Below are 26,704 nucleotides of genomic sequence, written 5' to 3'. Positions count from 1 at the left end.
CAGCCACCCAGGGACGGTACCGGCGGGGCTGTCTCCTTGGGGAACAGTTAAAATATATAAACCAGCGGGGGGGGGGGGGGGGGGCCCTTCACGGTGGCGCGTTACGGCTCTACCCTCTCTCCCCGCCCGGCACCGTTCAACCACGGCTACCGGCACAACACCGGTTCCTGCGGGATGCCCGGCCCAGCTCGGCTCTCCGGGTCCGCGGCAGGGCAGCAGCCCGTTCCGCCTTCTCCTCCTTTACACCTTGCGGCGTTAAACTCGACGGCAGTTTCGGCGGCGACGCGGCGAAAGCCGGCCGGTTTCCCTCCCAGGGCTCCGTTCCCCGGTCGGGGCCCTGCACGTGGTTTCCCCCTGGGGCCGGCTCCGGGGGAAGCAGGTGTTCCCCACGGCTGCTGCGGGCGGAGCAGCCGCCGGGGCCGGGGTCGGGCCGGCAACCGCCGGTACCGGTTCCCGCCCCCGCCCGCGGCACGGACCCCCACGTGGCCGCCTCCCCCAGCACCGCCTGAGCGCCCTTCCCGGCACCGTCCAATCAACGCGAGCACCGCCGGAAACCCCGCCTCCTATCTTCCTCCCCGTTACCCGCCAATGACCGCACCCCGCCCTTCCTCACCAATGGGAGCGAGAGCCGATGGAGATCATCGACCAATGAGAGAAACGATACTGGGGCGGCGGGCCCCGGCTGATATCCCTCCGCCGCCCGCCCCGCGCTCGGTGTGCGCGCGCGCGCCCTCCCCGCTCGCGCGGCCCTTTTCTCCCTCCGCCCGCCCGCAGCAGCAGGAGCCGCCGCCGCCGCCCGCCGTGCCCCCCCCCTCCCCCTCCCGCCCCGCCAGGCCTCACCGAGCGGGATCCCTCCCTCGGCCCCGTCCGTAGGGCAGGACCCGTCTTTCTTCCTTTCCCCTCCCTCCCCGGCCCCGGCCCGCCCCGCTTTTCCCACCCTCCTCCCTTCCCCAACCCCCCCCCCCCCTTCCCCTCCTCCCTTCCCCGCCGGCGCCGGAGCCGCCACGCCGCCGCCATGGAGCTCATCACCATCCTGGAGAAGACGGTCTCGCCGGGTAGGGCGCGGGCGGCGGCGGCGGCCTGAGGGAGGGAGGGAGAGGGTGGGTAGGCCCGGCGGGGCGGGGGCCGCGTATCCCCTGAGGCGGCGGCGGCCCCCCGGGCCCCGGGAGGGCGTGGGCGGTGGCGGGGAAAGGCCTCGGGGGTGGGAACCGGGGAGAAGCGGCTCGGCCGCCGTGTCCGCCGGTCGTTCGCCTGAGGGCCGGGCGGTTGGGCCCCGCGCGCCCGCTGACTGACGCCGGTTCCCCCCCCCCCCCCTTCCCTTCCCCCTTCCCTTTCCTCCCCCGGTTTCCCCTCCGCAGACCGCTCCGAGCTCGAGGCGGCGCAGAAGTTCCTGGAACAGGCGGCCATCGAGAACCTGGTGAGCGCGTAGGGAACGGAACCGGGGCGGGGGGGGGGGTGGGGGGGCGGCGACGGGACCGGGACCGGTGGCGGGCGCTCCCCTCCCCCCCCCCCGCCCCGCCCTCCCGGCCAGGCCGAACCGCCATGGAGCGCAACCTACCCTGCCCGCGCCCGGCCGCCGCGTTCCCGGCCAATAGCAACGCTTCCTCCGTCTTTTACCGACCAATAGGAACGCGGCGCCGGGAAAAAGGGGCGGCGCCGGTTGCGGGAGCGGCCGCGGGCCATGTGCGGCCGCGGCCATCGCTGCCCCGGGCGCCGCCCGGCCCCGCGGCCTGCCCCGCTTGTACCCCCTCCCTCCGACAGCCGCCCCCGGGCCCCCTTCTCCCTCCATCGGCCTTATATCCTCCGCTTAGAAGGGCAGGCGGGTGGGTGGTGGGACGGGAGAACCGGAGCAGGCCCCCCCCCCCCCCCGGAGCCCCGCCGGCCCGGGGAAGAGGGGAGGGGGAGGGTGGGGGGGTGGGGGGAGGTCAGGGGCTTGTGGTTTTATCCCGAGGGAAGGGAAGGGAGCTACGCTGGGGAGCCGGGAAGCTGGGCCTGGAGTTTTCCCTGTGACCTTAAACAAAAAAAATAAAAAAAATGTAAAAAAAAAAATTTAAAAAAAGCCCTAAAAAGAAAAAAAGAGGAAAAAACCCCCAAACCCCACGTCTCATCCGTGCGCTGGAACCGGGGCGGCGCGGGGAAGTTGAACTCGCGGGCGGCGGAGTAGGATTTTTGCTTAGTCAAGGTGTGGTGCTGCAGCCGCTGCCGGCTCTCGGAGGGGAAGGGTCTGCGGCGGCACCGGGAGGGCGGCTGGTGTCCCGGGGGGTGTTGGGTCCCGGCCTTTCGGTGGTGTGGTCGTCACAGGTGCATTCTCATCGCAAGCAAAACTGGCATCCTTCTTTTTTTTTTAAGTGGTTACATATACTGGTCTCCACTGGTGTGAACTGGGGAAGTCACAGAGTCTTTATTTCTGTTGCTCCGTTTTAAGGTGTGCGAGATGCCCCTCAGAACCAGAATTGACGTAGCCTTTGTGCCAAATGTCAGTTTTGAGTCAAAATTCTCTGAATTGCTGTTTGTTAAGTCTTAGGATCCCCCCCCCCCCCCCCCAGTTAGACCGAAGCTTTCTGGGCTGTGTTACGTGAAGTACTTCAGGGCGATGTGCTTGAGCTGCTCGTGATCCTGGGTTTCAGGCTTTTGAAAGAGCTGAGGGATACACTAATTTTTCAAGGTTTCATTTATACTTGCTGCCTTGCCAGAGCCACATAAAGGCAGCAAGCAGAGGAAGCGGAGCTTATGCTGGGGCTAAAAATTTGTGCCCTGGCCTGGAATGGGGACGTGGGATGGTCCAGCCTGGGGAAAGGCAGGGGCTGAGGAGCTCCACGTAGGCTGCGAGGGCAGCTCGTGGCTCGGCTTTGCAGGAGAGTGAGGATGTGGGATTGAGGGCTGTTCCCATTGCAGTACGTGGTGGGTGGGAAGAGCTCCAGCTGGCCCAGGGAGAGGGAAGGGGTTGAGATGGGAAGGGGTAGGAGGTACTGGGTCGGGCGAGAAGTTCTGCGCCCGGGGCCACAGCCGAGCACCCGGAGCTGGAAGTGATCTCCCAGTTAGTTAATGGAGATGTACCCGCAGAGCGGCTTGTTCTTCCTCGTCCTCCCCCTCCTCCTCCCTGTAGTTAATTTAGACCCTTTTCTGAGATTTTCATTGACACTTCTGTGGGTGTGGGAGCTGAGGTCGTACGCATTTGCTTTGAGTCTCAAGTCTGGAAGGCTTAATGTAATGCATCTCATTTTTAGCTAGAATTATTCTTAAAGCTCCAGGAAAAGACAAATTTTTGCTAATTTATGAGTGAGAAATCCAAGGACGCTTCTTCACCTTTGAATTTTAGTACAGTTTTCTTCTCAAACGTGGCAGCAACACTTTTATTTTGTCCTGTGAACTTTTTTTGAATGACTCCTCGCTTCTGATAAAATCAGTATATAAAACGTGAGCAATCTTGACGGTTGGGAAGTGGTTCAGTGTAGTATATTTGTTGGGGTTTCATCTATTGCATTAAAATTTCAGAGTATCTCTAATGGCTTATGCTCATCAGTTTAAGTTGTCCCACATCTTTGTTTCCAAATTCTGCAGTTTGAATGTTGAAAAGTACTGGATAGCCCAACTAAAATTTTTTTTTTTTTTTTTTCAAGAGCTGCGCTTGGTCATTGAAAATGTGGAGTCCAGGATACTGGACTTATTCTATGTTTCTGTTGAACTTTTGGAAGTTAAGTTAGTTTTAAAAATGGCTTTTTGGTGCCCTGAAATGTTTGAATCTACCTTAAGTTCTGTTACAGAGATTATAGAAATGGGTTATGCATAACTGTATGTTAAACATTTTCAGGAAAACCATGCTCCTGCTTGATGTGAAACAGTTTTGAACGTGGTGCAGCTGTTTCCACTATTTCCTAGAAAGGTTTTCTTAGTAGGCAAAATGCTTCACAGGGCCAGCGAAATGAAAAAGCTTCGCTGCTGAAACTTTAGCTGTATCTTGTACACGGCGGAAGTCTCTGAAATGTAAAGCTGTCAAATCAGGAAAGGATTTAAATGCGGAGGCATTTCTCACTAGCTCTCACCAAAAGCAAGTGGCACGAATGTCAGGTATTTTTATCCACACGTATGCCCTTTTTGTGACGGGTAGTCTTAATATATGTCTATGCACCTTTGATTGCAGAGAAGGAAGTTTGTGATCTTGCAAACCTATTTGTAATGCACCAAAGGAGCATCTGATTTCACATTTTAGCAATTCCTGTGTTAGATTATCGTTTGGGTGTTTGCCTCGAAGCAAGGAAATAAGTAGCAGAGAGTTACTCTTCACCATGTTTGATATCCATCCAGAAAACACATATCTTGGCATACAACCTGAGCAGTTTATTTAAAGGAATACTTAAAGCAGGCAGGAGCACGGAAGGTAACAGTCTCTCAAGTAAGCTAAAAAAAAAAATCCAGCAAAGTCAATGCCAACTTACGTCGCTTTCCAGCGGTTCTAATTAGGAGCTTAACGCCCATAATCTCGGGATAGAGCCGCCATCGGTGCTCGGTGGTGGCGGTTTGCTGTAGGCCTGGTAGAGAAGGAGCTTCAGTGAGTCGTGATCTCATTTTTCTGGGTGATAGGGGTTTTTTGGTTGGTTTTTTTTTCTCTTGTTAGTGGGGAGGTGCAGGCAGGGGTGGGTGCAGGCAGGTGCGGGCAGGCAGGCGTGGGTGCTGAGCCCTCCTCTCTCCCCAGCCGACCTTCCTGGTGGAACTGTCCAGAGTGCTGGCAAACCCCGGCAACAGCCAAGTTGCCCGTGTGGCGGCCGGCTTGCAGATCAAGAACTCCCTGACATCCAAGGACCCCGACATCAAGGCCCAATACCAACAAAGATGGCTCGCGATCGACGCCAATGCCCGCAGGGAAGTGAAGAACTATGTAAGTTTTGTGACTTTTGGTTTTCCGCCTGTTGTTTTCTTGTGGTGGGGGGATGAGCGATGAATGTCTTGTCTGTCCTTTTCCACCTGAAGAGTCTTCCGTTGGCTGGCTGCTCCCTTTCACAAGACAAGCAATGTCATCTGCACTTGCTTGGGTGCTTCTTTGCTTCTAGCATATTTAATCTGTAGAATTATTAGGGTAAAAAACCAAACAGGTATGAGGCTGCTGCTTTTAAATTCACACCTGTAAATACTTTTACAAGGAGCCTCTGAATAGTCTTGTGTGACTGCGGGAGCTAATGGGCATGGCTTCCCCATCGGGTGATTGCAACTGGGTTGGTGTTTGCTTTTTCTTATACTTGAACAGCTTCCTCAACTGTTTTACAATCCACATTAACCTCTTTGAAGCATACTCTGTTGGAACACGTGTGTTTACACGAGGCCTAGCAAATTTTAAGAGTAGAATAGGGTAAAAAATTTGCAAGTTCCAAATAGGAAATTATATTCTTAAATTTTCACACAGATGGGGAATTTGCCTGATGACTCCTGTGCTCTTTGATAGTTGAAGTTCAGGACTTGCAATGGCAGAACTGGTGGCTTAGTGTTTTTTGGCTGATGGGAACAAAGGTGTACTTGGATGTACGCAGGGTTATGTAATTGATGCGAGTTGGCCATACACTTTATATAATGTTTTTGTGTTAATAGAATCCGTATATAGCGGAACAAGGTTGGGTGAGTGATGAAGCTACAACTTTAGTCTTTTATTACATTGATGATAGCTAAGGGGGAACTTGTACTGTAAACAGGAGCCGTCATGTGGTGTACTGAAGCTAACAAAACCAGTTTATTACTGTTTTCTGTCAAGTAACATTAGAAATATAGCAATTGTTAAGTGGATATATGGAAAATGAAGACATGTAACTGGAAATGCTGAAACAAACACATGCCCCCTTTTTTTTTTAAGAAACATGTTATTGAGGTATACAAAAAAAATCATTCTTCTGATTACAATTAAAAAGAAAGAAAATTATTCGGTCCTATTCAGATTATCTTGGCATAAACAGTCTGGTATTTGCGGGGGGACTTTTAAACCACAGTTTGTTTAGCTTTTGCAATTTTGCTTTATAATACAAGCGGGGAGGAATTGTTCAGTGAGTCATTGTTGCACGTTATGGCGCATAGCATTGTGTATGGGATTTAAAGGATGTGGTAGAAGTACGTGTAATCACACAGCTGTATCTCACTTCCTGAAAGGGGCAGCCATGGCCAAGTTCATTTCAAATGTTATTTGTCCGTGGTCACGGCCTCGTCTGCAGTGGGAGAAAGCAGAACAAGCCAACTGCTTTATTGGGGAAGGGGTGTGTTTGGAATAACATCAAGCAAAGACTGGAGTGGAAAGCCAGCGCCCGTCTCTCTTTGGTCACTGACATCAAACCGTCGCCTGCTAATCTCTCCCGCAGGTTTTGCAGACGTTGGGTACAGAAACATACAGGCCCAGCTCAGCCTCCCAGTGCGTGGCTGGCATCGCGTGCGCGGAGATCCCCATGAACCAGTGGCCCGAACTCATTCCCCAGTTGGTAGCGAACGTTACGAACCAGCACAGTACAGAGCACATGAAAGAGTCGACGTTGGAGGCCATTGGATACATCTGTCAGGATATCGTGAGTATATTTTAAATACTACTTTAAGTATTATTGAGAGTATATTTTAAGTGCTGGCCCAGCCTCTCCCCAGCACCTTTTCTCTTCCAGCCTTTCCTTTCTCACACCGCTGTATCTAGTAGGCTGTAGTGCTTCCTTGTGGCTGTCTTTTAATACTTCTCCCGAGGATGTCTGTGTGCTGACAGAACGATGGGCAGTAAACATGCGAGGATGGTGTCTGAAAGGACTGACCTGTTTTCGCAGCACAAATCCAGGTCATCTTTCGTAAGGTGCAGATTTGAGTCTCTGTGTCGCTGCGGTCATATGATGGTGAGAGGTGCTGTTATAAAACTTCAGCTGAACGTCCGGTTGTGTAAAATGTTACAGATGAGTGATAAGTGTTTGATTCCCTTATGTGTTGGGGAAACCTGACAGCTACCCTTGTCTTGTGTGAGGAGTCCCTTTATTCTTAATTTAGGAATTTTTGATGCACAGGCAAGAATATTTAGCTCTCTGAGGCACCTTCTACAAAAGGTCTCAGGGTTTTATCAGTGTAGCTTGCAGTATTGCAATGTGTTGCATCAAGTATCTGATGTGAACTGCTTGCAAAAACCCTGTGTGCTGTCTGACCTACCACTGAAAAACAAAATTAGCTGCTGCTTTTTTGGTGCCACTGAATGCCTTAGACAATGTACGTGTGGCATGTTGCTGGCAGAAAGAGAAATCTTCTGTTTGGTGCTTTCATCAGGCTGCAGGGGATTGGTTTCACTGGGGAGGTGGGTTGCTTTGTGGAGGGTCAATGAAATAAAGAGGAAATCTACAGCTGTACAGGGGAGTGCTCCAGGTCAAGTGTTGTTTGTTGCAAGGCTGGAGTGCGTGTTTGTTGTTTCTTTGGGTGGTATGTATCGTTGACCTCTGGATTTTTGGATGCCCTGGCTTGCTCACTGAGTGTTTTGTAACCAAGATCCCTCTTAGAGTTTTGTAGTTTGTCAGTCGCATTGTGACACAGTTCGTGACCGTAGTTTGGGAATCTGCTGCTGGATAAATTCTGATGTAACAATTAATACAGTTATTTGGGGATCTTGCAGTCTTTAAATTTACCATGAATTAAGATTAATCTGTAGTCTATGTTCACAGCTTTCTTCTTTAAGCCTTGAGTGCTCAACTGTTACCTGTCCTTGCTACTGGTCCAGGCAATGTACTTTTGCCCTTTGCCTAAAAAAGATTGGCAGCTTTACCAGTAGAAGTCTTGACCACAACTGCTGGCTTAGACCTCTGCCCAGTATATAAAGGAACTGGAAATCAGTTTTTAACTTGCTAATTGAATGAAATCAAGTAGTCTGAAGCTTGTTGGCCTATTAGTTGAAACAGTGGAGTTTATTTGGCATTTATGACTTGAATATCTGGAGTATTTATGCTCAGTTCAGTCTTCTCTTTCCTGTCCCAGAAGCTGTAAAGACATAGTGGTGTATGAATTCCTTGTACTTGCGTTCTGGTTCTCCCAGGGAACAAAGGGCTTCTGGGCCTTCGTGTCTTAAAACTTCTACTTGTAGATTTCAGGGTCAAACTTAGAGGGTACTTTAACATGGAGAAAGCTGTTCGGCTGGCAAATAACATTATCAACACCTCTTTTAGGATCCAGAGCAGCTTCAGGACAAATCCAATGAGATCCTGACAGCCATCATCCAGGGAATGAGAAAGGAAGAGCCCAGCAACAATGTGAAGCTAGCAGCTACTAATGCACTCCTGAACTCTTTGGAATTCACCAAAGCAAACTTTGACAAAGAGGTGAGGGGGTAACGATTCTTGGCCTAAAATGCAAGGGCTGAATCCACGGTCTATGATGAGAAATCATGCACCACGCTGAGTTTTGATGCATAATTATGTTGCAACTGAGACTTGGATTCGTTTCTGTAAATCCGGTATGTTCTTGTTGTAATGCAGAAATACTATAGAAATCTTCACAGATTCATCAATGGAAGGGAAGCATCATTGACTTTTTTTGGATAAATTTGAACTGACCTTAGAGTTTAGCCTATTAGATGCTCTGCTTCCTAATCAAACTCTACTCTATAATGCCGCTGTAAGAGTACAAGCTTGGATCAGCACTTTCTTTCAAGTGATGTGGCAGCAATCCAGATTTAACTTTGCCTCCGAAAATTGTTGGGGGAGGAAGGCCTGTAAGAGTCTTCAGAATAGGGGCCTCAGAATGAGATTCTTTTCAGAACAGACAAATCTATTGATTTTTCTTTTCCTTCTTGGATTAAGTCTATCCTCTAGGCCTCTACCAGGGAGAGTATGGGGAAGACAGAATTAATATTGAAGGTCTTTTAATGAAAACTTTCCCCAGTCAACTATTCAGTAGAAATTGATGGGGATCAGCTAGAGTCGTTCAGGATTTGAGATGGGAGGTGCATGATCCATTCAGACTGTATTTCTGTTGGGCTTCTGTACTGTAAATAGGCTGGGCATAAGTCTGTTCCTTCCTACTGAAATGCAAGGATCCACGTACTGCCCCTCAAATTTATGTCCTCAGTTTTGAGGTTTCTTGAAGCAATTGCTGAAATAGTTCAGGAGATAGCAGGATTTTTTTCTTCTCCCCCCAAAAAAGCTAGTGTCTTTAGTTCTGCTGTATTTTTCTATTTTGGACAGCCTGTTGAGCAGTTTTTAAAATGGAAGCTTGGGATTCCCGTTTTGGGGAAGAAATGATTTAAAATACTGCAGCGAATAGTAACCTGTACTGTTCCTTGATCTTCAGAAGTGCTGCATGAGTGAATGTACTAGTCCAGACTCAAAATACATCCTCCGTAGGAAGGCTTGCAAAGACTTTAATGCTTTTGTAGGGCATTTCTAATGCTCTTTTATTTCTTCTTCTAGTCTGAAAGGCACTTTATTATGCAAGTAGTCTGTGAAGCAACACAGTGTCCAGATACAAGGGTGAGTGAAACTGAATGCTTGATTTGTCACTGCACCTTTCTGGGGAAGCGGGCTAGAACCTCTAGCATCAACAAAACAGTTGAAAAGTGTTACATGAAGTAAGTGGTATTCTGTTAAATGATTGATGCGCATGTAAGTACTCAAAATGAGATTTATGCTCAAAGTTAGAAGTAGTAAACTACTAGGAGGATTTAAGTTGCTGCTTGTGAAAGACCTTATTGGGTCTGGAGTAAACTAAATCAGCAGAAAGGCTGGGTTATTAATGTGTGGTAGGCTACAACTGTGCTTGGTTTTCAAAGCACTCAGAAAGGTCACCTCTTTGATCCATTTTCTATTCTGACAGGTACGAGTGGCTGCCTTACAGAATTTGGTGAAGATAATGTCCCTTTATTATCAGTATATGGAGACATACATGGGTCCTGCGCTTTTTGCTGTGAGTACTCGGGTTTCTCATGTAATTTGTCTGATTGTCTGATCTTCCTGTACTCCTTTGTCCTAATCCAAGAGGAAAAGTTACCTTGCATTCCTGATGTGTTTTTTTTTCCTTTGGCTGTGACTGCATGCTGTGAATCCTTCTCCTAGCAAAATCCATAAATCCAACATCAGGTGTTTCAGACTCAAAAAGTCAGGACAGTGCAGATTGCTTGACTTGCTCTGCAGTCCTCCCGAGGTGCTGATAGCTGATAAACTTCCAAATGAGGAGATTGTTTTCAAGAACAGTAGCTCTAATGTGGCATCTGATTTCAGACAATCTTGAATCTCATACCAGTTGGCCAAAAGTTGGGGCACCTATTTCAAGAGAAATAACTTGCTAAAATGTCCTTCTCTCCCCTCCTTTCTTTCATGTTTCTAAAGATAACTATTGAAGCAATGAAAAGTGACATAGATGAGGTGGCTCTACAGGGAATAGAGTTCTGGTCAAACGTCTGCGATGAGGAGATGGACCTGGCTATAGAGGCGTCTGAGGTGAGCTCACAAGTGACCACTGAAAAGCGGCGAACGCCCGTGATCGTCTATTTGGGAATGCTGATCTCGTGTCTTTGTATTGTGTCTGAAAGTCCTCCTGTTCTCCCAAGTGGAATAGTGTAGGAGAGCTCATCTGAGGCCCTTGTGCGGCAGTCGTGGGTCCGTGATGAGACACCGTGCACCACTCTGATGCGATGTGATGCATGTCTGTGACAGAAGCTGAGACCTGAGGCGGCACGAAGCCCATGAGGCTGGTTGACTCTGTGGGTGTTACGTGCACTGCAGACGTTAGCACAGTGTTGTGGTACCCAGCTTAGTTTTTAGTGGATAGCTTGGGTCCTAGCAGTTGTCTTACCCAAGGCTCAGCTATGGTTAATTTATTCTGCTGTTCAAGGTAAATGCGAAGCTTGTAGCCAAGGTTGCATAAGGGCCGCCATTTGGAATTCCCTTTAATAACTCTTTGGGTTATTTTGTAGGCTCTGTAGCCTAACGTAAAGTTCTTAGTGTAGCTTGAATATAACCCCTTTTGCTTACTAGATTAGATTAGGACGAACTGCCTTTTTAAGTGAGCAAAATCCTTTTAATGCCAGCCTGGCTGGGAGTTGAAACTACTTGAGATAAAGATTCTCTGACAGGTTTGATGAGAACACACTGCGACGTAGAAGTGCTAGTTTTCTGCAAATGGTACCTGACAGCTACCTGATTTCTTCTTAGCATTCAAAAGTCAACTCAAGCTACTCCTGTAAGGTTAACCTAAACGCCCATCAAGTGTGTATGCTAGGCACAATATAATACCAGAAAATTCTCAGTATCATGAAGATCTTTGAGCTGTTGCTTCATTAAGACGGCATCTTGAATTGTTGAGATATACATACTGCATTGAAGGGAGAGCATTTCTTGAATTACCTGCTGTCTTGGAGGCCTAGTGGACCCTGTTATGCTTACGTGTAAGATTTTTGGGGTCTGTTACAGGTGTGAGGGACTGACTTAGTCCTACCCCAGTGTGCAAAAAGATTGATCACGTTCTGTATAATACATTATTTATGAGTTAAGTATAAAATTATGGGATGAAATAAAAGTAATCGTTATCCCTTACAATGGATAGGGCTGGAGATGAATTTGGGATATTGTTCTGCATGCAGATGCTGTTTGCATAAATTTGCTGTGGAGATCAATAATAGCTTAAACTTTGAAGGGCTCTAGATGAATCATATCCATCTTTAAAAGTAGCTAAATATATATTTGTGTTGAATGCCCAAAAAAGCAAGGATAGCAAGGATAAAAGGACAGTCAGCAGCACGTAGGTTTAGTTTATATGCTGAAGACCTTTTGCGGCTTCTGCTTGGGGTCACTTGTTAATTATACATAACTGCAAACTGAAAATATTTATATTTGTACCATGTGAGAAAGGGCTCTATATGTGTATGGAATGGCAAATTGAACTTGCTTATTGAATATTTAACTGGAATTGGTGCAGGGTGTCCTTGAAGTTCTGTGTGTTATGGTAACTTAAAGTTTGTGTTGAAGGAGAGGAAAGCGTGCAAAAGACAATTTGTATCTACTGGCGTTCATAATTCAGACCTCATGCCTATATAGCCTCTGAGAATCATTTTGCTACCTTTTTTTCTAGGCAGCAGAGCAAGGAAGGCCTCCAGAGCACACTAGCAAATTTTACGCGAAGGGAGCACTACAGTATTTGGTCCCAATTCTAACACAAACATTAACAAAACAGGTGAGTTGCAAAATCCCTGCTGCATGTCAAAAAATATGTACTATGCCTGCTTTCGGGTTCTGGGACAGTGATGCTACTGTTGCATGGAGGAGCAAATTGTCAGTGGTGGTCATTGCTCCCTTGCATAGGTGACTTCTTGATACGCTAGGTCTCAAAGGTGCTTTAGGTCCCCTCGGGTAGTTTTTAACGGTGCGCTTGTTCAGAGCACCTGTAGTGGCAGTCCTTGGTCTGTGATGAGACATCATGCACCACTCTGAATGATGCATCGTTTTTTAGGGCTGAGACTGTGAGACTGCGTGCAGTGTCTTTTTTTTATGCTGAATTCTGTCAACGCATGCTTGTATTTATGGTTTCTGAAGAGGTTTGATAGTTATCTGTATTCCTAACGAAATGTTTGTGAAATTAAAACCAATATACAGTCTCTGCGTCATTAGAGATCCAATTTCTAGAATTCTTGAGGCTTACTTTTTGAACTGTGAAGTCCATGTTTATTTAGTACCTATTAAGCACTTCACAGGGACTTGTTTGGACTGTGTTTCACAGTCTAATCAAAATTAATGGAATAACTTGCTACAGCAGGTCTAATTATAAAATAAAACTGTTAATTAAGCCATACAGGATGGAGTTCATTTGCCTTACTGCAATGAACTGGGAAAATGCTTGGTGTTCTTAGTGAATCCAGGGAATTGTTTCCCTGTTTGTTTTGTATCGCTGTCCGCTTGGATGCGGAGAGTTAAATTGCAGGAGGTTCTAAAAGTGCTTGTTAAAACAGGAAAGATAAAACAGATAAGAGAATCACAGGTACACAGCTTCAAAGGAATTTGGTAAGTGGCTGAGCTAACAGTTGTGGGGAAGAAGCTATTTAACTGGTACAGCGGGCCACTCTGTGAGGTGATGGCATGGATCAAAGGAACAAAATCTCAACCTAGATGAGAGAGCAGCAGTTTGGAAGATGTATGAGACTACTGTAGGTGCATCAGTAAAGAGCTAGCAACCTTACAGCAGGATGGAAAGGTACAGATGATGCAAGTAACACAGGTTGCCTCTCTGTCAGAGATGTAGCTAGTCCTTCCAGACCTGAATTAATTTCTAAATAGAACACTTGGTAGTAAGGCAGTGTTACTTGCAGTAGATCCAACAGGATGCCACTGCCTGTGAGTGGTAAGGAATATTTTCCCCCAGACTGACCAGGGGTGCTGTTTTCCTCCTAGGATGAAAACGATGATGATGACGACTGGAATCCCTGCAAAGCAGCAGGAGTCTGCCTCATGCTCCTGGCGACCTGCTGTGAAGATGACATTGTTCCTCATGTGCTGCCCTTTATTAAAGAACACATTAAAAATCCAGATTGGCGATACAGAGATGCAGCTGTGATGGCTTTTGGGTGCATTTTGGAAGGACCAGAGCCTAACCAGCTCAAACCACTAGTCATACAGGTAAGATTCATTGTGTTTTCTTGGAGGCTTGTAGAGCAAAAACTTTGATTTATTTGGAGGAGGACACCTGCTTTGCACATGGTTCTTAATCTGAGGAAAAGCAAAAGGATGCCACATTTTAATCATGTTTTAGAGAGATTTGGTAGGGCTAGGGCAGGTAGTTTGGTTGCGTAGCTCTGAATCACAGGGATATGCAGGACTTCAGAATACCTGACTCCAGGTGCCTCGGTTCTCAAGTCTTACGCCTGGGAAATAACTTTATGAATCTCAAAATGCGAGAACAATGGCCTAGGTGGATCTAGACTGTCCTCCTCTCTCCAATCTATTGCTAGCTGGTAGAGAATACGTTAAAATCAGAAACAGTGGCAAATTTGTATTTCCACTTATTGCATATGATCACATCTTTCTCCTGACTGTGATTTATGTTCTAGGCAATGCCAACTTTAATAGAACTAATGAAGGACCCCAGTGTTGTGGTTCGAGACACAACTGCTTGGACTGTGGGCAGGATCTGTGAGATGCTTCCTGAAGCTGCCATCAATGACATTTACCTCGCTCCACTGCTGCAGTGTCTGATGGAGGGCCTGAGCGCTGAGCCCAGAGTGGCCTCCAATGTGTGCTGGGTAAGGCAGTTCCTTTGCTGTTGGACATATGATAAGTTTCTGTCAACAAGGGGAATGCAGCTCATATTCATATATATGAATACACACACATACATATATATATTCGCACACTTAAATGGATTTCAGAGATGACTCAGTGCTTTGGTCATCCAGCACGCGCAACTGTTGTTAACTGTAAGTTACCTCAAGTCTGTTTTGTGGCTCTGGTAGGAAAGAGTAAAGGAAGAAATGGATTTTAAGGAGAAAAATGCTAGTATTCACTGAGTGTAGAAGTTGCCTTCGGTTTGAAAATGCTGTGGAAACTGTCCTTGATAACAGGTGTGATAGCTGTTTAGCAAAGGCATGCTGGGATTTAGCTTTTATCTTGGGGGCAGCTGGATTGCCTTCTTAATCTTAAGGAGAAGACAAGATACCTTGTTTCCCATCACCTAAGCCTGCTTCTGCAGTGGTTCCAGAACTAAATTGAGGGGCATGAGATTTTTTTGTTCACTTACAGAGCTGCGGTCCCTTGGGTTGGTTTGCTAACTTCAGTTGTATCGTCGTCTTGATGCACGTCTACTACCAAGTAGCATATCTGTTCTTTCACTATAAAGAAGATGTGTCCCTTACTGCCTTTTGAGAGAGCTGCTTAATAAGATTTGAGCTAGAGATGAGTATTTGCATGTCAAAACAAGTTTTAGAAATGACAGAATTTGTTCTCTTAGTATTCCAGAGGTTTGAAGACTTCTAGTCAGCACAGAAGCTTTTCCCTGATACGTTGATCCTGACAAAAGTCCATGTAGCTGTGGCTTTTGTCTTCTGAAGATGATGACTACTATATGTTTTTAGATTGAAATGAAAATCAGGAGGCTTTCAACTCTTCTAATCCACCTGTCTCTCAGAGCAGTTACGGTTGCTCTGCTGTTGGGAATTTGAGCAGTCCGCAGCCTTGTCTAAACCAGGATTTTAACTTGTGATGATGGTGCCAGGATAGTGGGTAGAATCTGTTAATACCCTGCAAGGTTCAAGCAATCTGCCTTTATTCAGTTTGATTCTTGACACTACCAGTTGTTGAGACCAGTAACGCTGTACAGACATTTGTCTGCAGACAGCGTGATTGCCTTACATGTTAATGTTATGTTTTAAGTCTATGAAATTTTCATCACCGTTGCACCAAAGTTAGGTGCGGGAAACAATTAGCTGTTCATGAAGGGAGCTGTTAATCCTGCACATTTGGGGCTTTTTTTGTTGGAACGAAAACTGTTGGAATACATGTTTCTGGGCTTGTGAGGGTAAACTCTTTTGAGTAATAGCAATGGTTGTTCTGTGTTTCAGGCCTTCTCTAGTCTTGCTGAAGCTGCCTATGAAGCTGCAGATGTAGCTGATGATCAGGAAGAACCAGCAACCTACTGCTTATCCTCTTCATTTGAGCTAATAGTTCAGAAACTTCTGGAGACTGCAGATAGGTAACACTAAACCGGCTGGCTTAAGCTCTACAAAGATGCTTTTTTTTTTTTTTTTTTTTTTTTTTTTTTTTTTATTACTTTAGGCTGTTGGTCCTCTTTCTCTTGCAGCTTAGATCTGAATGGTGTTTTTCAGAACCAGGCTTTTTTGGTATCACATGGAATATAGAATGCTGATCCCCAGGAAGAAAGCTATTCACACAAAATAATTTCTCAATATTTTGTCCATATCTGCTTTTAGTAAGTCTGGTGTTTCCTCCAAGAGTGCCACTTCTGTATTTTACTTTGAAGTCTCTGAGCACAGTTTAAGACTGTGCACATCTTTGTACAGTAGTCATAAGACTCTTCAAGGTTGGCTACAAGGCCACTGAATAATTAGGATTGCAGCAAGACATAATTAGAAATCTGTGTGTATCGTACAGTTCATTTTACTGTGATTGTTTTATGCTGTCGTTGTTGCTGTAGTGTTACATCCATTTACATTAGCACCAGGTACTCCCAGAAGAGCTGAGGACCTACTTAGGCCAGATACTGTCCTTTTCCCAACTAAGTTGAAATATAAATAGACAAGGCAAAATATTTTCCTCAGTTCTGCAGATGCAAAAATAAGGGTAATGCTGAAGTCATATTCTGCCTTGAAGGTCGCATAAATCTTGACAGCTAAGAGTTCAATCCTTGGATCAGTTCAATCGTCAGTTGAAGCCTTTTGCTGGAGGACTACTTCTTCTTAAGCGGTGTCTCTGTCTGAACAGTTCAAAGTCTAAACTCTTCCTATCTAATTTACATCCAACCAGAAGTGTAGCGTCTAGCTCAAGGCTCTGAAGCCCATCAGTCATCTTAGCATAGATCTCAGCTGTCTTTATTTCAAATTTAACACCCTCACCAACATCTTGGAGGGATGTCAGAGAGGTAGTAATGTATGCTGCTCACCTCTTGAGACCATCTCTTCCCAGGCAGGATAATGGCACACTGGAAGATGTGGGTCTGAGGCTTTTTCTGCTCCTGTACTTGCTGCCAGTGACTGAAGATATTGGAAGTCATTATTAATAGCAAATGAAAAAATGTTCCAAAAGTGGCTTCACAAATCTCATTTACTTTCAAGTCTTGGAATACGGGAATGCAAGTGCTTCTGCTTGTCACAACACTAAAATTTAGCTGTTACCAATTTACTAAAAAAAAAAAAAAACACCAAACCAAAACTAAAAAACCCCAGTCTGTTTCTAAGGAAGCCTGAGCACTGGGAGCTGCAAATACATTCCTTCTGTTACAGGCCTGATGGACACCAGAATAACTTGAGGAGTTCTGCGTATGAATCTCTGATGGAAATAGTGAAAAACAGTGCCAAGGACTGTTACCCTGCTGTCCAAAAGACAACTCTGGTCATCATGGAACGACTTCAGCAAGTGCTGCAGATGGAGGTAGGTAAACCTGAATTTTAAACCTCCATTACGGTAAGGGGTTTAAGGAAACTAAGTTGGTGTGATGTTGCTGTTGTGCTGTGGCTTCATCTGGTGTAGAAAAATGAGGTTTGTTGCTGACTGCATATAGTATGGTATGATATGGTTTTATTTTTTTTTATAGATAGGTAGATATATTAAGCTTCTGAACAGTACCTCTTGTCTTAAATCTGAAGAAACGAATATTTAAAAGTGAATCTGCAACTCATAGTGCTGTCAAAATCTGCTGGGTTTGCGTGGACTGAGATGCAGGCTTTTCACATGTGGGGTTTTGTTCTTTTTCAGTCTCATATCCAGAGCACTTCTGACAGAATCCAGTTCAATGATCTTCAGTCTCTTCTTTGTGCTACTCTACAGGTAAGTTCCTGTCTCCTGTGTTTGTGGTTATGGGAAAGAGGTGGGTTTGGAGACATGTCTGTGCCCCTGAGGATGCAGACGTGGTCCTGTTGATGAGATCTGAATGGGGAAATTGGATCTTGTGTCCCAGCTGACACGTGGGAGGTGATACAAGGTTCAGAAGGCTTCGGTAGAGTACGACTTAGAAAATTTAGGGCAATATGAATAAAGAACGCTGTACGTGGCATGTTAAAGATTGTATTTGCTTTCAGATTGGCTGTTATGTTTGCTACAGGCTGAACAGTTGCTTTGGTTGGCACAGAAAAAAACTCCATAACGGCTTTAATTCGTTCATCTGCCTCTTGTGGTTGGTGTTCTTATTTAAAATGGCACTAATTAAAATGCACTGAGTGTCCTTGAAATTAAACATCTGGTAATGAACAGCCCATGTGACTGAGAGTACTAGTGCATTTCAGTTCCTTGCTTAGTTCTACAAAGTCCACTGAAAACAGCCACTTTTTTCCCCCCAAAACTGCTCAGGAGATTCACCAGACCATCCTTCTGAAATACATGGTATTTGATATTGAAGCTTTCCTGTTTGCACTGCAGGAAGGGTGGTACTGTGCTGTCACGCCTAGCTTAGTTACAAAGCGCTGCTTGAAAGAAAACTGTAATAGATGTAGATTCAGCATCAGTGCAGCTCAGCAGAAAGGAGCGTGTAACAGGGTACTATGTAATCTGAAATAAAAGCAGAGCAGAGTATCTATCTCTACTCAGATTTATTCCTTTGTTGGGTGGTGTTACCTGTTCTCTGCAGTTTGGTTCTTCCGTTCCTATTAGTCCAGGAAAGGGAGCCTTTTCCTCGCCTGTTGCTAACAGCCTGTTTCTATTGGGTTTTGCTTCCCATTTTCTTAAGCGAGGTTAGGAGGTCTTCTGGATGTTGTCTCCAGGTTGTTTTGAGATATCATTCAATTCATCCTTCTTGTTCAAAAGCCCATAGCATCAGCTGTTACTTTCACTCTCCAATTTTTAGGGTAATTTCTCAAATAATAGGTAGATGGGAATAATCTGTCCTTATGGTGGGCTTTAATGGGGAGACTTCAGTATCTAGAATCTCTCCTTTTGGTACAATGTGATCACGGCTCTCTTTCAGGACAGCTTTGTTTGCCTGTGGGAAGTGTAGTTACAGGTGGAATTAAACTACTAGTTTTAGTCTGTAAATGTGTGTTTCTTCATTATTGTAAAATCTGAACCTTAAGGATTTACAGTAGCGGCAGCAGATACTTAAATACCACCAAGTAAAAGTCAGCAAAGAGACTTTTTTCAGTGTTACATAGTCAAATACACTATTTTCTTACATACTTTTTCTCTTCTGCTGGAAATACAATTATGAACATCCAGCAGAAGAAAAACATTTGTTAATATTTAAAAGGAATGAGAAAATCAAGACCAATTATTTGAACAGTCAAAGTCAAATCTCTTTGGAGTCACTCAGTTTGAAGAATCAGACTTGAAATAATTATTTTCCTCTGCAGGTTAAGGAATCAGTCTTCCTCTTTTCATAGGAAATGCAAATTTATTTTAAATAAGGATACATCAAAGCTGTGTTCTGTACTTCGCATGCTGAAAGGGATAGTCAGAACTGTACAGTAGGAGCAGAGCATAGGTTAAGCTCAGGTATTTACCTGGGGTCTTTCCTTGGCCTTCTGCTCACTGTAATGTGCTGGATAACAGAGAGCACATGTGTGCTCACCAGCCTGCTCTGCTCGTATGTAAGGCTGCTTCTGCTCCCTCCAGAAATCAGTTTTGCTTTTCAAACACCTCAGTGCTAAATGCATTCCTGTAAACGTATTTTTGCATTGGTGGTATGTTAATTTGTTCTCCATTTCATCCTGGGTAGGAGAGGTTTAACTGCAGTTAGCAGTAAGGACATGCTTATGTCGTAGTTTAACAACCAGCATTTCTAAAGCTTAATTCTGTGGTTTAGAAGCAAAGCTTACGTGCAACCCATACTTGGCATCAAGAGATTGCGGTCACATTGCTGTGATGGAAACGGGCTTTTTTTATAGGGCCAAATTTGGGCTGGTCGCATTTAATGCCAGCTTACAAATGGAAAGCCCGGAGAATAGCCTATGCAGCAGGAAAGGTAAATTCAGCTTGTTCTGTAGCTGGAAAATTGAATGCAGCTAAAGTGAATGGGACTTTGCGCTTGCACTGACAAAGCATATTTTTGCAGCAACAGAGTTCAAACAGCAGCTTCCTTTTAGCAGCCCAATGTGCTGGGCTGGAGCTAGCGCAGAGGATGTAAAGGCGCGATTCAGCCTCGCATAGATGGAAGTAGTTACAATCTCTTTCTCCTTTCCCACCCAGAATGTCCTCCGGAAGGTCCAACACCAGGATGCTTTGCAGATCTCTGACGTGGTGATGGCATCTCTGCTGAGAATGTTCCAGAGCACGGCGGGCTCGGGGGGCGTGCAGGAGGATGCCTTGATGGCAGTCAGCACCCTGGTAGAAGGTCAGTATTGCACTGCAGAGCGAGGTTGTGTTCAGGGGGAGGCAGAGCTGGGGCAGAACTGGTTTGCTGCTTTCTCTTTTTGACTATACGGTGAAAAACATTAGTTCCTGGTTTGCTTGAGGTATGGTTTTGACCACACATCTCACCACACTTATCTGTGAAGCTGAGACTGGCTGGTTATGCTAGACTGTGTTTCGTGAATGAATGGTTTGTTTTCCATTAATAACGTAGCTACAATGCAAATTCTGCCAGAACCCACCCCCCCCAGTGCTACCTTATATAGAGTCCGGCACAATGGGAACCTGGTCTCTGTGCTGCTGCAGGACAGTTTTAACGTTATCTTAATGATTTATACTTGTTGCTGCCTGTGACCCGTGGTTGTTTCGTGGCGTTTTGTCAGTGGTGGATTTACAGTCATTGTTCCCGTTTAAAAGAAATCACAGTGGCAAAGATGAGTGTTAGAGTGGGTCAGAATGGGTGAAGTAAAATAAAATTTGGGTTGTGGTATTCCAGGCACTTTGAGCTTTGTGGTTCAGGTTTAGGTGGTGGTGGCTGTGGCATCATCTGGAGCTCTAGGAACACACTCTGCTGTCAAATGAGTGTGAAAGTTGAGGTGCTGTTGAAAGTCTGTATGTAACCTCATTGCCTAACACTCCTGCCTTATCTCTAATAAAAGCCATGCCGTGATATGGAAATGGTTCTTTGGGGAGATCAGTTTGTCGAGAGGCTCCTTTGAGTCTCCCTTTTTTTCTGAGGCTGTTATCCTGGCTAGCCTGTGAGGGTCTGAGCAGGTGACAGGACCTATTTCTAGTAGAAGTATGTGCCTGATCAAGAACACAGGACATCTTGTAAGTGCAGCAGGGTTGGTTTGGGCTTTTTGGAGTAGCCCCTTCCCACACTAGCGTGTTTTGGACTGCAGGTCTTTGGTGGGTACCCCTCTGACTGCTCTTGGGAACGTTTAGTGAGATTGCCCGAGGAAGCTGGGGAAGTGAACAAAAAGGCTGAGTGGGATCATTGCAAGCTAACCAGCAAGTAAAAATGAAAGTGTGTATCCTCTTGGGACAAAGGCCTTTTCACTTTTGGATAGATAAGTCTGCATGCATGGTCTTAGTAATGCAAGTGACTTGGAGAAGTTGACACAGAAGAGCAGAAATATTTTACTTCAAATAGTGCTTAAATATAAACATACTGTAGAGGGCCCTGCTTGAACTGCACAGCTCTGAAGAGGTTGAGCAGCTGTTTCCAAATGGAAGATGTTACAGCTGATAGGGCAGTAAAGCAATGGGAAAAGGTGTAGACTTTTCAGCTGATGCAAAGCAACATAACAGTGCCAAACCCTGTCTGAAGCGTGCTGCCATGTCCCTCTCCCTCTCATGGGTCTGCTCAGTCAGGAAGATCTTGACATCCTTTCTGAGCACAGGAGGGGGTTGTCTGTCTTCAAAGGCCCGCAAGGAACTGAGTGCTTTCAAATCTGTTTAGTCCAGATGGACACATTTCAATGATGCTCGGTTTTTGTGTGACGTCTAGTGGAGAATTGGTTTGTTGTGCTTCTATGGAACATACAGGTACTGGTTTGGGGTGGAATATAATGGTGGGGTTCTGTTTTGTTGAACTCCAGAAGATAGGTCATAGGTTGGGATTTTTTTCTAACCAGAATATTTTCCATGCACAGTCTTAGGTGGAGAGTTTCTGAAGTACATGGATGCCTTCAAACCATTCCTTGGCATCGGACTGAAGAACTATGCTGAGTACCAGGTAGAGGTCAAACCAGGCAGCCCTGTGTTCACAATCTCTAAATTCTCATCTGCTCACAGATGCTGAGTTCAGCAGGTGTGCATCTGTAAAATACCACAGCTTCTGGTGATGAAACCAAAATTGGAGTCCCATAGACTTTTCTCTAATTACTGGCTGCATGCACAAATTTAGACTCTCTTGTATTTAATTCAGCAGAAGGCCTTCATTGACTTGACACCTGTGTTTTCACAGTGGCTGCATATTAGTTGGCCTTGATGAGGAAAGAGGTTGCTACTGGCTGTGAATTTCCATTAGAAGGTCAAGTCATGGTACTTGCCGTGGGGTGGATGTTTAGACCGCCCGGCTGCTGAATTTGGTAGTGTTTGTTCAGACCAAGTACCTGTCACTTTGTTGGCATCTGGATCTCCTGCCCTCCCCCTTGGTGAAGCAAGTTCAGCTCTTTGCAGCTTTGTGACATAAATGGTTAACGAAGCAGGGACTCATCAGCTGCTGTATGAGGGTCATTATTCTCGGTGGTTTAATGGCTGCAGACTCACCACTACTTAGTGCTTTAATAAGCTGGAGCTGTAAGGATGGGGTGGAAGACTGACTCACTAGGTGGGTGTCTTACTTGCTGTTCTATTTGCAGGTTTGTCTGGCTGCAGTGGGCCTCGTTGGTGACTTATGCAGAGCCCTGCAATCCAACATCTTGCCTTTTTGTGATGAGGTTATGCAGCTGCTCTTGGAGAACTTGGGGGTGAGTGTTTACCTTCTCATTAGCCAGTTAGTAACAGTTGGCTTGCACACTGAGAAGAAAGTGGGAGGTGGGAGAAGCAGAAGTGTTAGGCATGCTCTGAAGATCTCGTGTTTGACAACTATCTTGCTTACTATTTGAATGGAATCCAAATTTATTGGGGGTAAGGATTTACATTTCAAGTAAATTCTTAATTTATTAGCTCCTCCCCCATTAAAAAGAAGTGCAACTGAATGTTATGGTGCCGAAATCTCTTCCAGAATGAAAACGTTCATAGGTCTGTGAAGCCTCAGATTCTCTCAGTGTTTGGCGATATTGCCCTTGCCATTGGAGGAGAATTTAAGAAGTACCTAGATGTCGTACTGAATACCCTCCAGCAGGCTTCCCAAGCGCAGGTTGATAAGGTAAGCCAGTGGTGCATGCTTCAGTTCCTTCATTAAAATCATAAACGAGTAAGGGCTCTGTACGTGTCAGCGGGGGCATTGCTGAAGTATGCTTTCCTGTTGCCTTTCCAGTCTGACTATGACATGGTGGATTACCTGAACGAGTTGAGGGAGGGCTGCCTGGAAGCTTACACTGGCATCATCCAAGGATTGAAAGGAGACCAAGAAAACGTTCATCGTGAGTACTCTTGTCCTGCTGTGGTGGTTCTGTGCCTGAAATGACAAAGGGAGATAGGAAGAACTCTGCTTAGATAAGCTGTTTCACGGTTGTTATCACGTCCATGGGCATATCCGTGTTCGTTCCCTTCTGTGTGGGAGTGAACGCTCTGCTGCCATGAGCAGTGAATGGGTTTTGAGCCCTTCACTAACTGGTTCTTTCTTCTCTGGCAGTTTTTCCCCTCCTTATCTCAGAGAGCTCTTCTGGGGTCAGAATCTGCCTGTTTGGGGGTATACTGGAATCCCTTTTAAAGGATAGACTATTAAACACAAACTGTGTTTCACCCTGCAGCGGATGTGATGCTGGTGCAGCCCAGAGTAGAATTTATTCTGTCTTACATTGACCACATTGCTGGAGATGAGGATCACACCGATGGAGTAGTGGCATGTGCTGCTGGACTGATAGGGTAAGCATCCTGATCCTATTTCAACTGACAGCACGCTCATTAGATAGATAAAAATCTTTGTACAACAGCCTTAATATTTAAAGCTGCATTTTTATGACTGTCGGAAGTATTTAACATCAGTTCTGGGTTTTTACAGTCTAGTGTTGGATGTTTAACCCAAGGTGTGAAGTGGTTACGCAGGTGAGGTCCTTTAACTGACAGGGTGAAAACCAGTAGGTAGAAGTGAAAGTTGGATGTGTGTTACAGAAATTGCAGATCTAGGATTTTTCAAGGATGACCTGGGCTTAAAAAAAACCCACCCCACCCTCAATTCCCCGAGTATGGAGGAACTCAGGTCAGGGTGTTTTAATCTTTTCTACTGCATTTAGGGAGAGCTGATGGGAACATCAGGGAGATCAGTCTTTGGACAGGAGATTGAATGCCTCCGGTTAGTCACAATTTCAGAAAACTGTTCAGCTCTCCTGCTGAAATTAGTGACCATATGCAGCATTTTAAAAAGGACGTTAGCTGTGACTCAGATTTCTTTTTGCTAGCAAGAGCTGATCAGAGTGGTACTGGCACATCTGTTTGTGGCACTCAGCCTCAAAGCCTCTCTGTCTTCTTCAGGGATTTGTGTACAGCATTTGGAAAAGATGTACTGAAATTAGTAGAAGCTAGACCCATGATACATGAACTGCTAACTGAAGGAAGAAGATCCAAGACGAACAAAACAAAAACCCTCGCTACCTGGGCGACTAAAGAACTGAGAAAACTGAAGAATCAAGCTTGGTAAGGGATTACACCCACCTCCTTTTCATGTTGCATAATTATGAAACTGGCGAAGCATCTCTTTCAGACTCAGGAGTTTAGCAAAAGCCTTGTTCTCTAGGTTGTTTCTCATTTATTTTTCTGTAAACAAGCCCCATCTGTGGTCTTGTATATCAGAACAAATACAAACCGAGAAACGTGGTGAACTGCTTGGGTTTCACAAGACCAGATGCAGACTGGAGGGCTTCTTGCATTGTGAAATGTGTCACCCTTGCTAGTCGGGGATGATCCTGCACTCCTCCAAACGCCGTGTAATTGAAGCCTGTTGACTCCTCAGTCCTACTCGGAGCTCAAGGAGTGTCTGGGCAGCGCTCTTAGTCATGGTTTAGTTTTAGGTAGTCCTGCGAGGAGCAGGGAGTTGGACTCGATGATCCTTATGGGTCCCTTCCAACTTGAGATACTCTGCGAGTCTATGATTCTACCAAAGTGCCTTTTAAAAGGAGCGGGTTGTACATAGGGGCACGATGGTGTATTGGGAGAATAAGTCTGTTACAGCTCTGTCACTCCACCTTGAGAAGTTCCTTAGTATCCCTATTATTTCTCTTTTGGTTCTGCAAAGTCTATTTTTTTTCCACTCTACTGCTAGTCTTATCTCCCAAACGTGGAGTTTTGTGGTTTGGGGGTTTTTTTGATGGACTCTTTTTGCTTGCAGATCTGTTACCATTGGGATGACACCTGAGACCCCCACTGGAAATCTCCAATCTTTTGAAAAAACCCGGAAGTGAGGAGTGTGCACGGATGCTGAATGTTTGGGAATGAGAGGATGAGTGAGTGAGGCTTGAAACACACCACATTGAAAATCCCGCCACAGCAACAGCAGCAGCGCTGTTAGCAAGCTGAGCACTGACTTGCGTAGAAAAACCTGGCATCAGCCATCTTCGGGAAGAGGGAACGACCGATTTCTGTCTGAGTAACGAGCAAGTCTCTTCTTCTGACAGACCAGGACTAGCTTCTCTGTCGTGGCCGGCGCAGAAGGGGAACGGCCGGTTTGGAGGAGAGGAAACTGGGTTCAACTGTGGTGCTCTTTGTCTGAGGTCTGGCTTTGGCTGCTGGAGAGAGATGGAGCCTGGGTCTCCAGCCGCCTGCTGTAACCTTTGCCGCACGATGCTGTCGGTGCATGGGATAAAAGGAGGGGGTGAAGGATTTTCAGTCTAGGAGTGAGTGTGTGTGAATGAGGCGGTATCCACATTCTCAACTTCAAGTCATTGCAGTTTATCTTTTCCCAAAAAAAGGGTTAGCTGTTGCATTTCATAAACTAACCGAAGTTCAGTCTACTGATGCAGCATAAGAGATGTAAAAAAGAAAAGAGGAAAAAAAAAAAAAAGAAAAAAAAAAAAGGAAAGTCGCTCTTTAGGGCTTTTTATTTTAGGGAAACACTGACGAATGTTCAGAGCTCCCGTTCTGAGTGACGCTTTTCATGATCTTGTTTCATCAAAGCGCCTTTCCTTCCTTAATATTGTTCAACTGTGAATGTAGAAATGGGGGAAAACAAAACTCTTGCGTTAGAGGGAATAGAAATAAATTGTCAAACAAGATTTCAGGCTTAAAAAAAAAAAAAGACAAAAAAAAACCCACACAAAAAACATTAAGTGCTCCGAATTGGCAGTGAGAACGCAAAGGGAAAGATCTCTCCTGACTTGTACTGTAGCAGCCCGAACACCCACAAAAATTGTGCCAAAGAGTTGAAAAACAAAATAAAACTTCAGGTAATATTTTGGATTGCAAAATGAGGATAAATTCAATGTTCAAACAGAATCTGATAAAATGCCATTTGGAAACTGCTTGGCCTTTTGTGCTCTTTATTTGATCAAATTTAATGTGGTATTGGTCTCTTGCTGCACTTCAAAAACAAAAAAAGGAAAAAAGAAATTTATATAAAATATATATATACTGACTTGAGCTTACACAAGACGGCACTTGTAAAAGGTTATATTTTTCCACTGCAGTTGAAGATTAATAAAATGGTGTCAAACATTCCCCAATACTTCCTTTTTGTATTCTTGGTCTTTCCAGCAAAAGGGGAACCCATTAATGATTTTTTTTTTTTTCCAATAGAGTAGTAACAGTCTGATGGGCAACTCAGAAATGAATTGGCTGTTTACTGCTTCCCCAATCATGCAACGTCTATTTTCACATGAAGGATCAGAATCTCTCGTTTCCTCATAAATGAGACTTTTGCTTTTGAGGAATAGTCCCTTGCTTATCCTAGATTGTCAGCAATAAGCCAAGAAAAAAACGGAGGAGGTGCAGGGTTTTGAGACTATTTTTCATTTCATTTTTCTTAATGCAGCTGTTGATACTACCAGCATTTGAATCTGCAGTTTAACATGGGCATTTTTAAAAGCTGCTTGTGGGAGGGAGAGTAGAAAACCTTAGCCAGTATT

At 45.3% G+C, this 26,704-nt stretch overlaps 1 protein-coding gene across 2 annotated transcripts; it reads left to right on the top strand.

The window, feature by feature from the left end:
- The first annotated feature begins 931 nt into the window (after nt 1-931).
- KPNB1 (karyopherin subunit beta 1) lies at nt 932-26,304 on the top strand. Of its 2 annotated transcripts, XM_052785328.1 has the most exons (22): nt 933-1,055; nt 1,359-1,417; nt 4,694-4,876; nt 6,336-6,536; nt 8,151-8,303; nt 9,393-9,452; nt 9,796-9,885; nt 10,308-10,418; nt 12,049-12,150; nt 13,362-13,586; nt 14,018-14,209; nt 15,524-15,654; nt 16,922-17,069; nt 17,394-17,465; nt 19,815-19,959; nt 21,632-21,714; nt 22,343-22,450; nt 22,708-22,851; nt 22,963-23,068; nt 23,399-23,513; nt 24,120-24,281; nt 24,973-26,304. In XM_052785328.1, coding segments are annotated over exons 1-22 (2,631 nt in total). In that variant the 5' UTR covers nt 933-1,015; the 3' UTR covers nt 24,974-26,304. The 2 variants fall into 2 exon arrangements, with proteins under 2 accessions (XP_052641287.1, XP_052641288.1); XM_052785327.1 differs by lacking the exon at nt 24,973-26,304 and having other exon boundaries at nt 932-1,055; nt 24,120-24,285.
- The last annotated feature ends 400 nt before the right edge of the window (nt 26,305-26,704 follow it).

Source organism: Harpia harpyja, chromosome 4, assembly GCF_026419915.1.
Source record: "Harpia harpyja isolate bHarHar1 chromosome 4, bHarHar1 primary haplotype, whole genome shotgun sequence".
In the NCBI taxonomy this organism is placed as follows: Eukaryota; Metazoa; Chordata; class Aves; order Accipitriformes; family Accipitridae; genus Harpia; species Harpia harpyja.
The sequence above is the reverse complement of the archived record's forward strand: the minus strand, read 5'-3'. Positions and strand labels throughout refer to the sequence as shown.

Excerpts from the sequence above, each read along its gene's own strand:
- KPNB1 (XM_052785327.1), top strand. The coding sequence starts at position 1,016 with ATGGAGCTCATCACCATCCTGGAGAAGACGGTCTCGCCGG. Across the intron at positions 8,304-9,392 it reads AAGCAAACTTTGACAAAGAG|TCTGAAAGGCACTTTATTAT; the intron begins GTGAGGGGGTAA and ends TTCTTCTTCTAG. Across the intron at positions 13,587-14,017 it reads TCAAACCACTAGTCATACAG|GCAATGCCAACTTTAATAGA; the intron begins GTAAGATTCATT and ends TTTATGTTCTAG.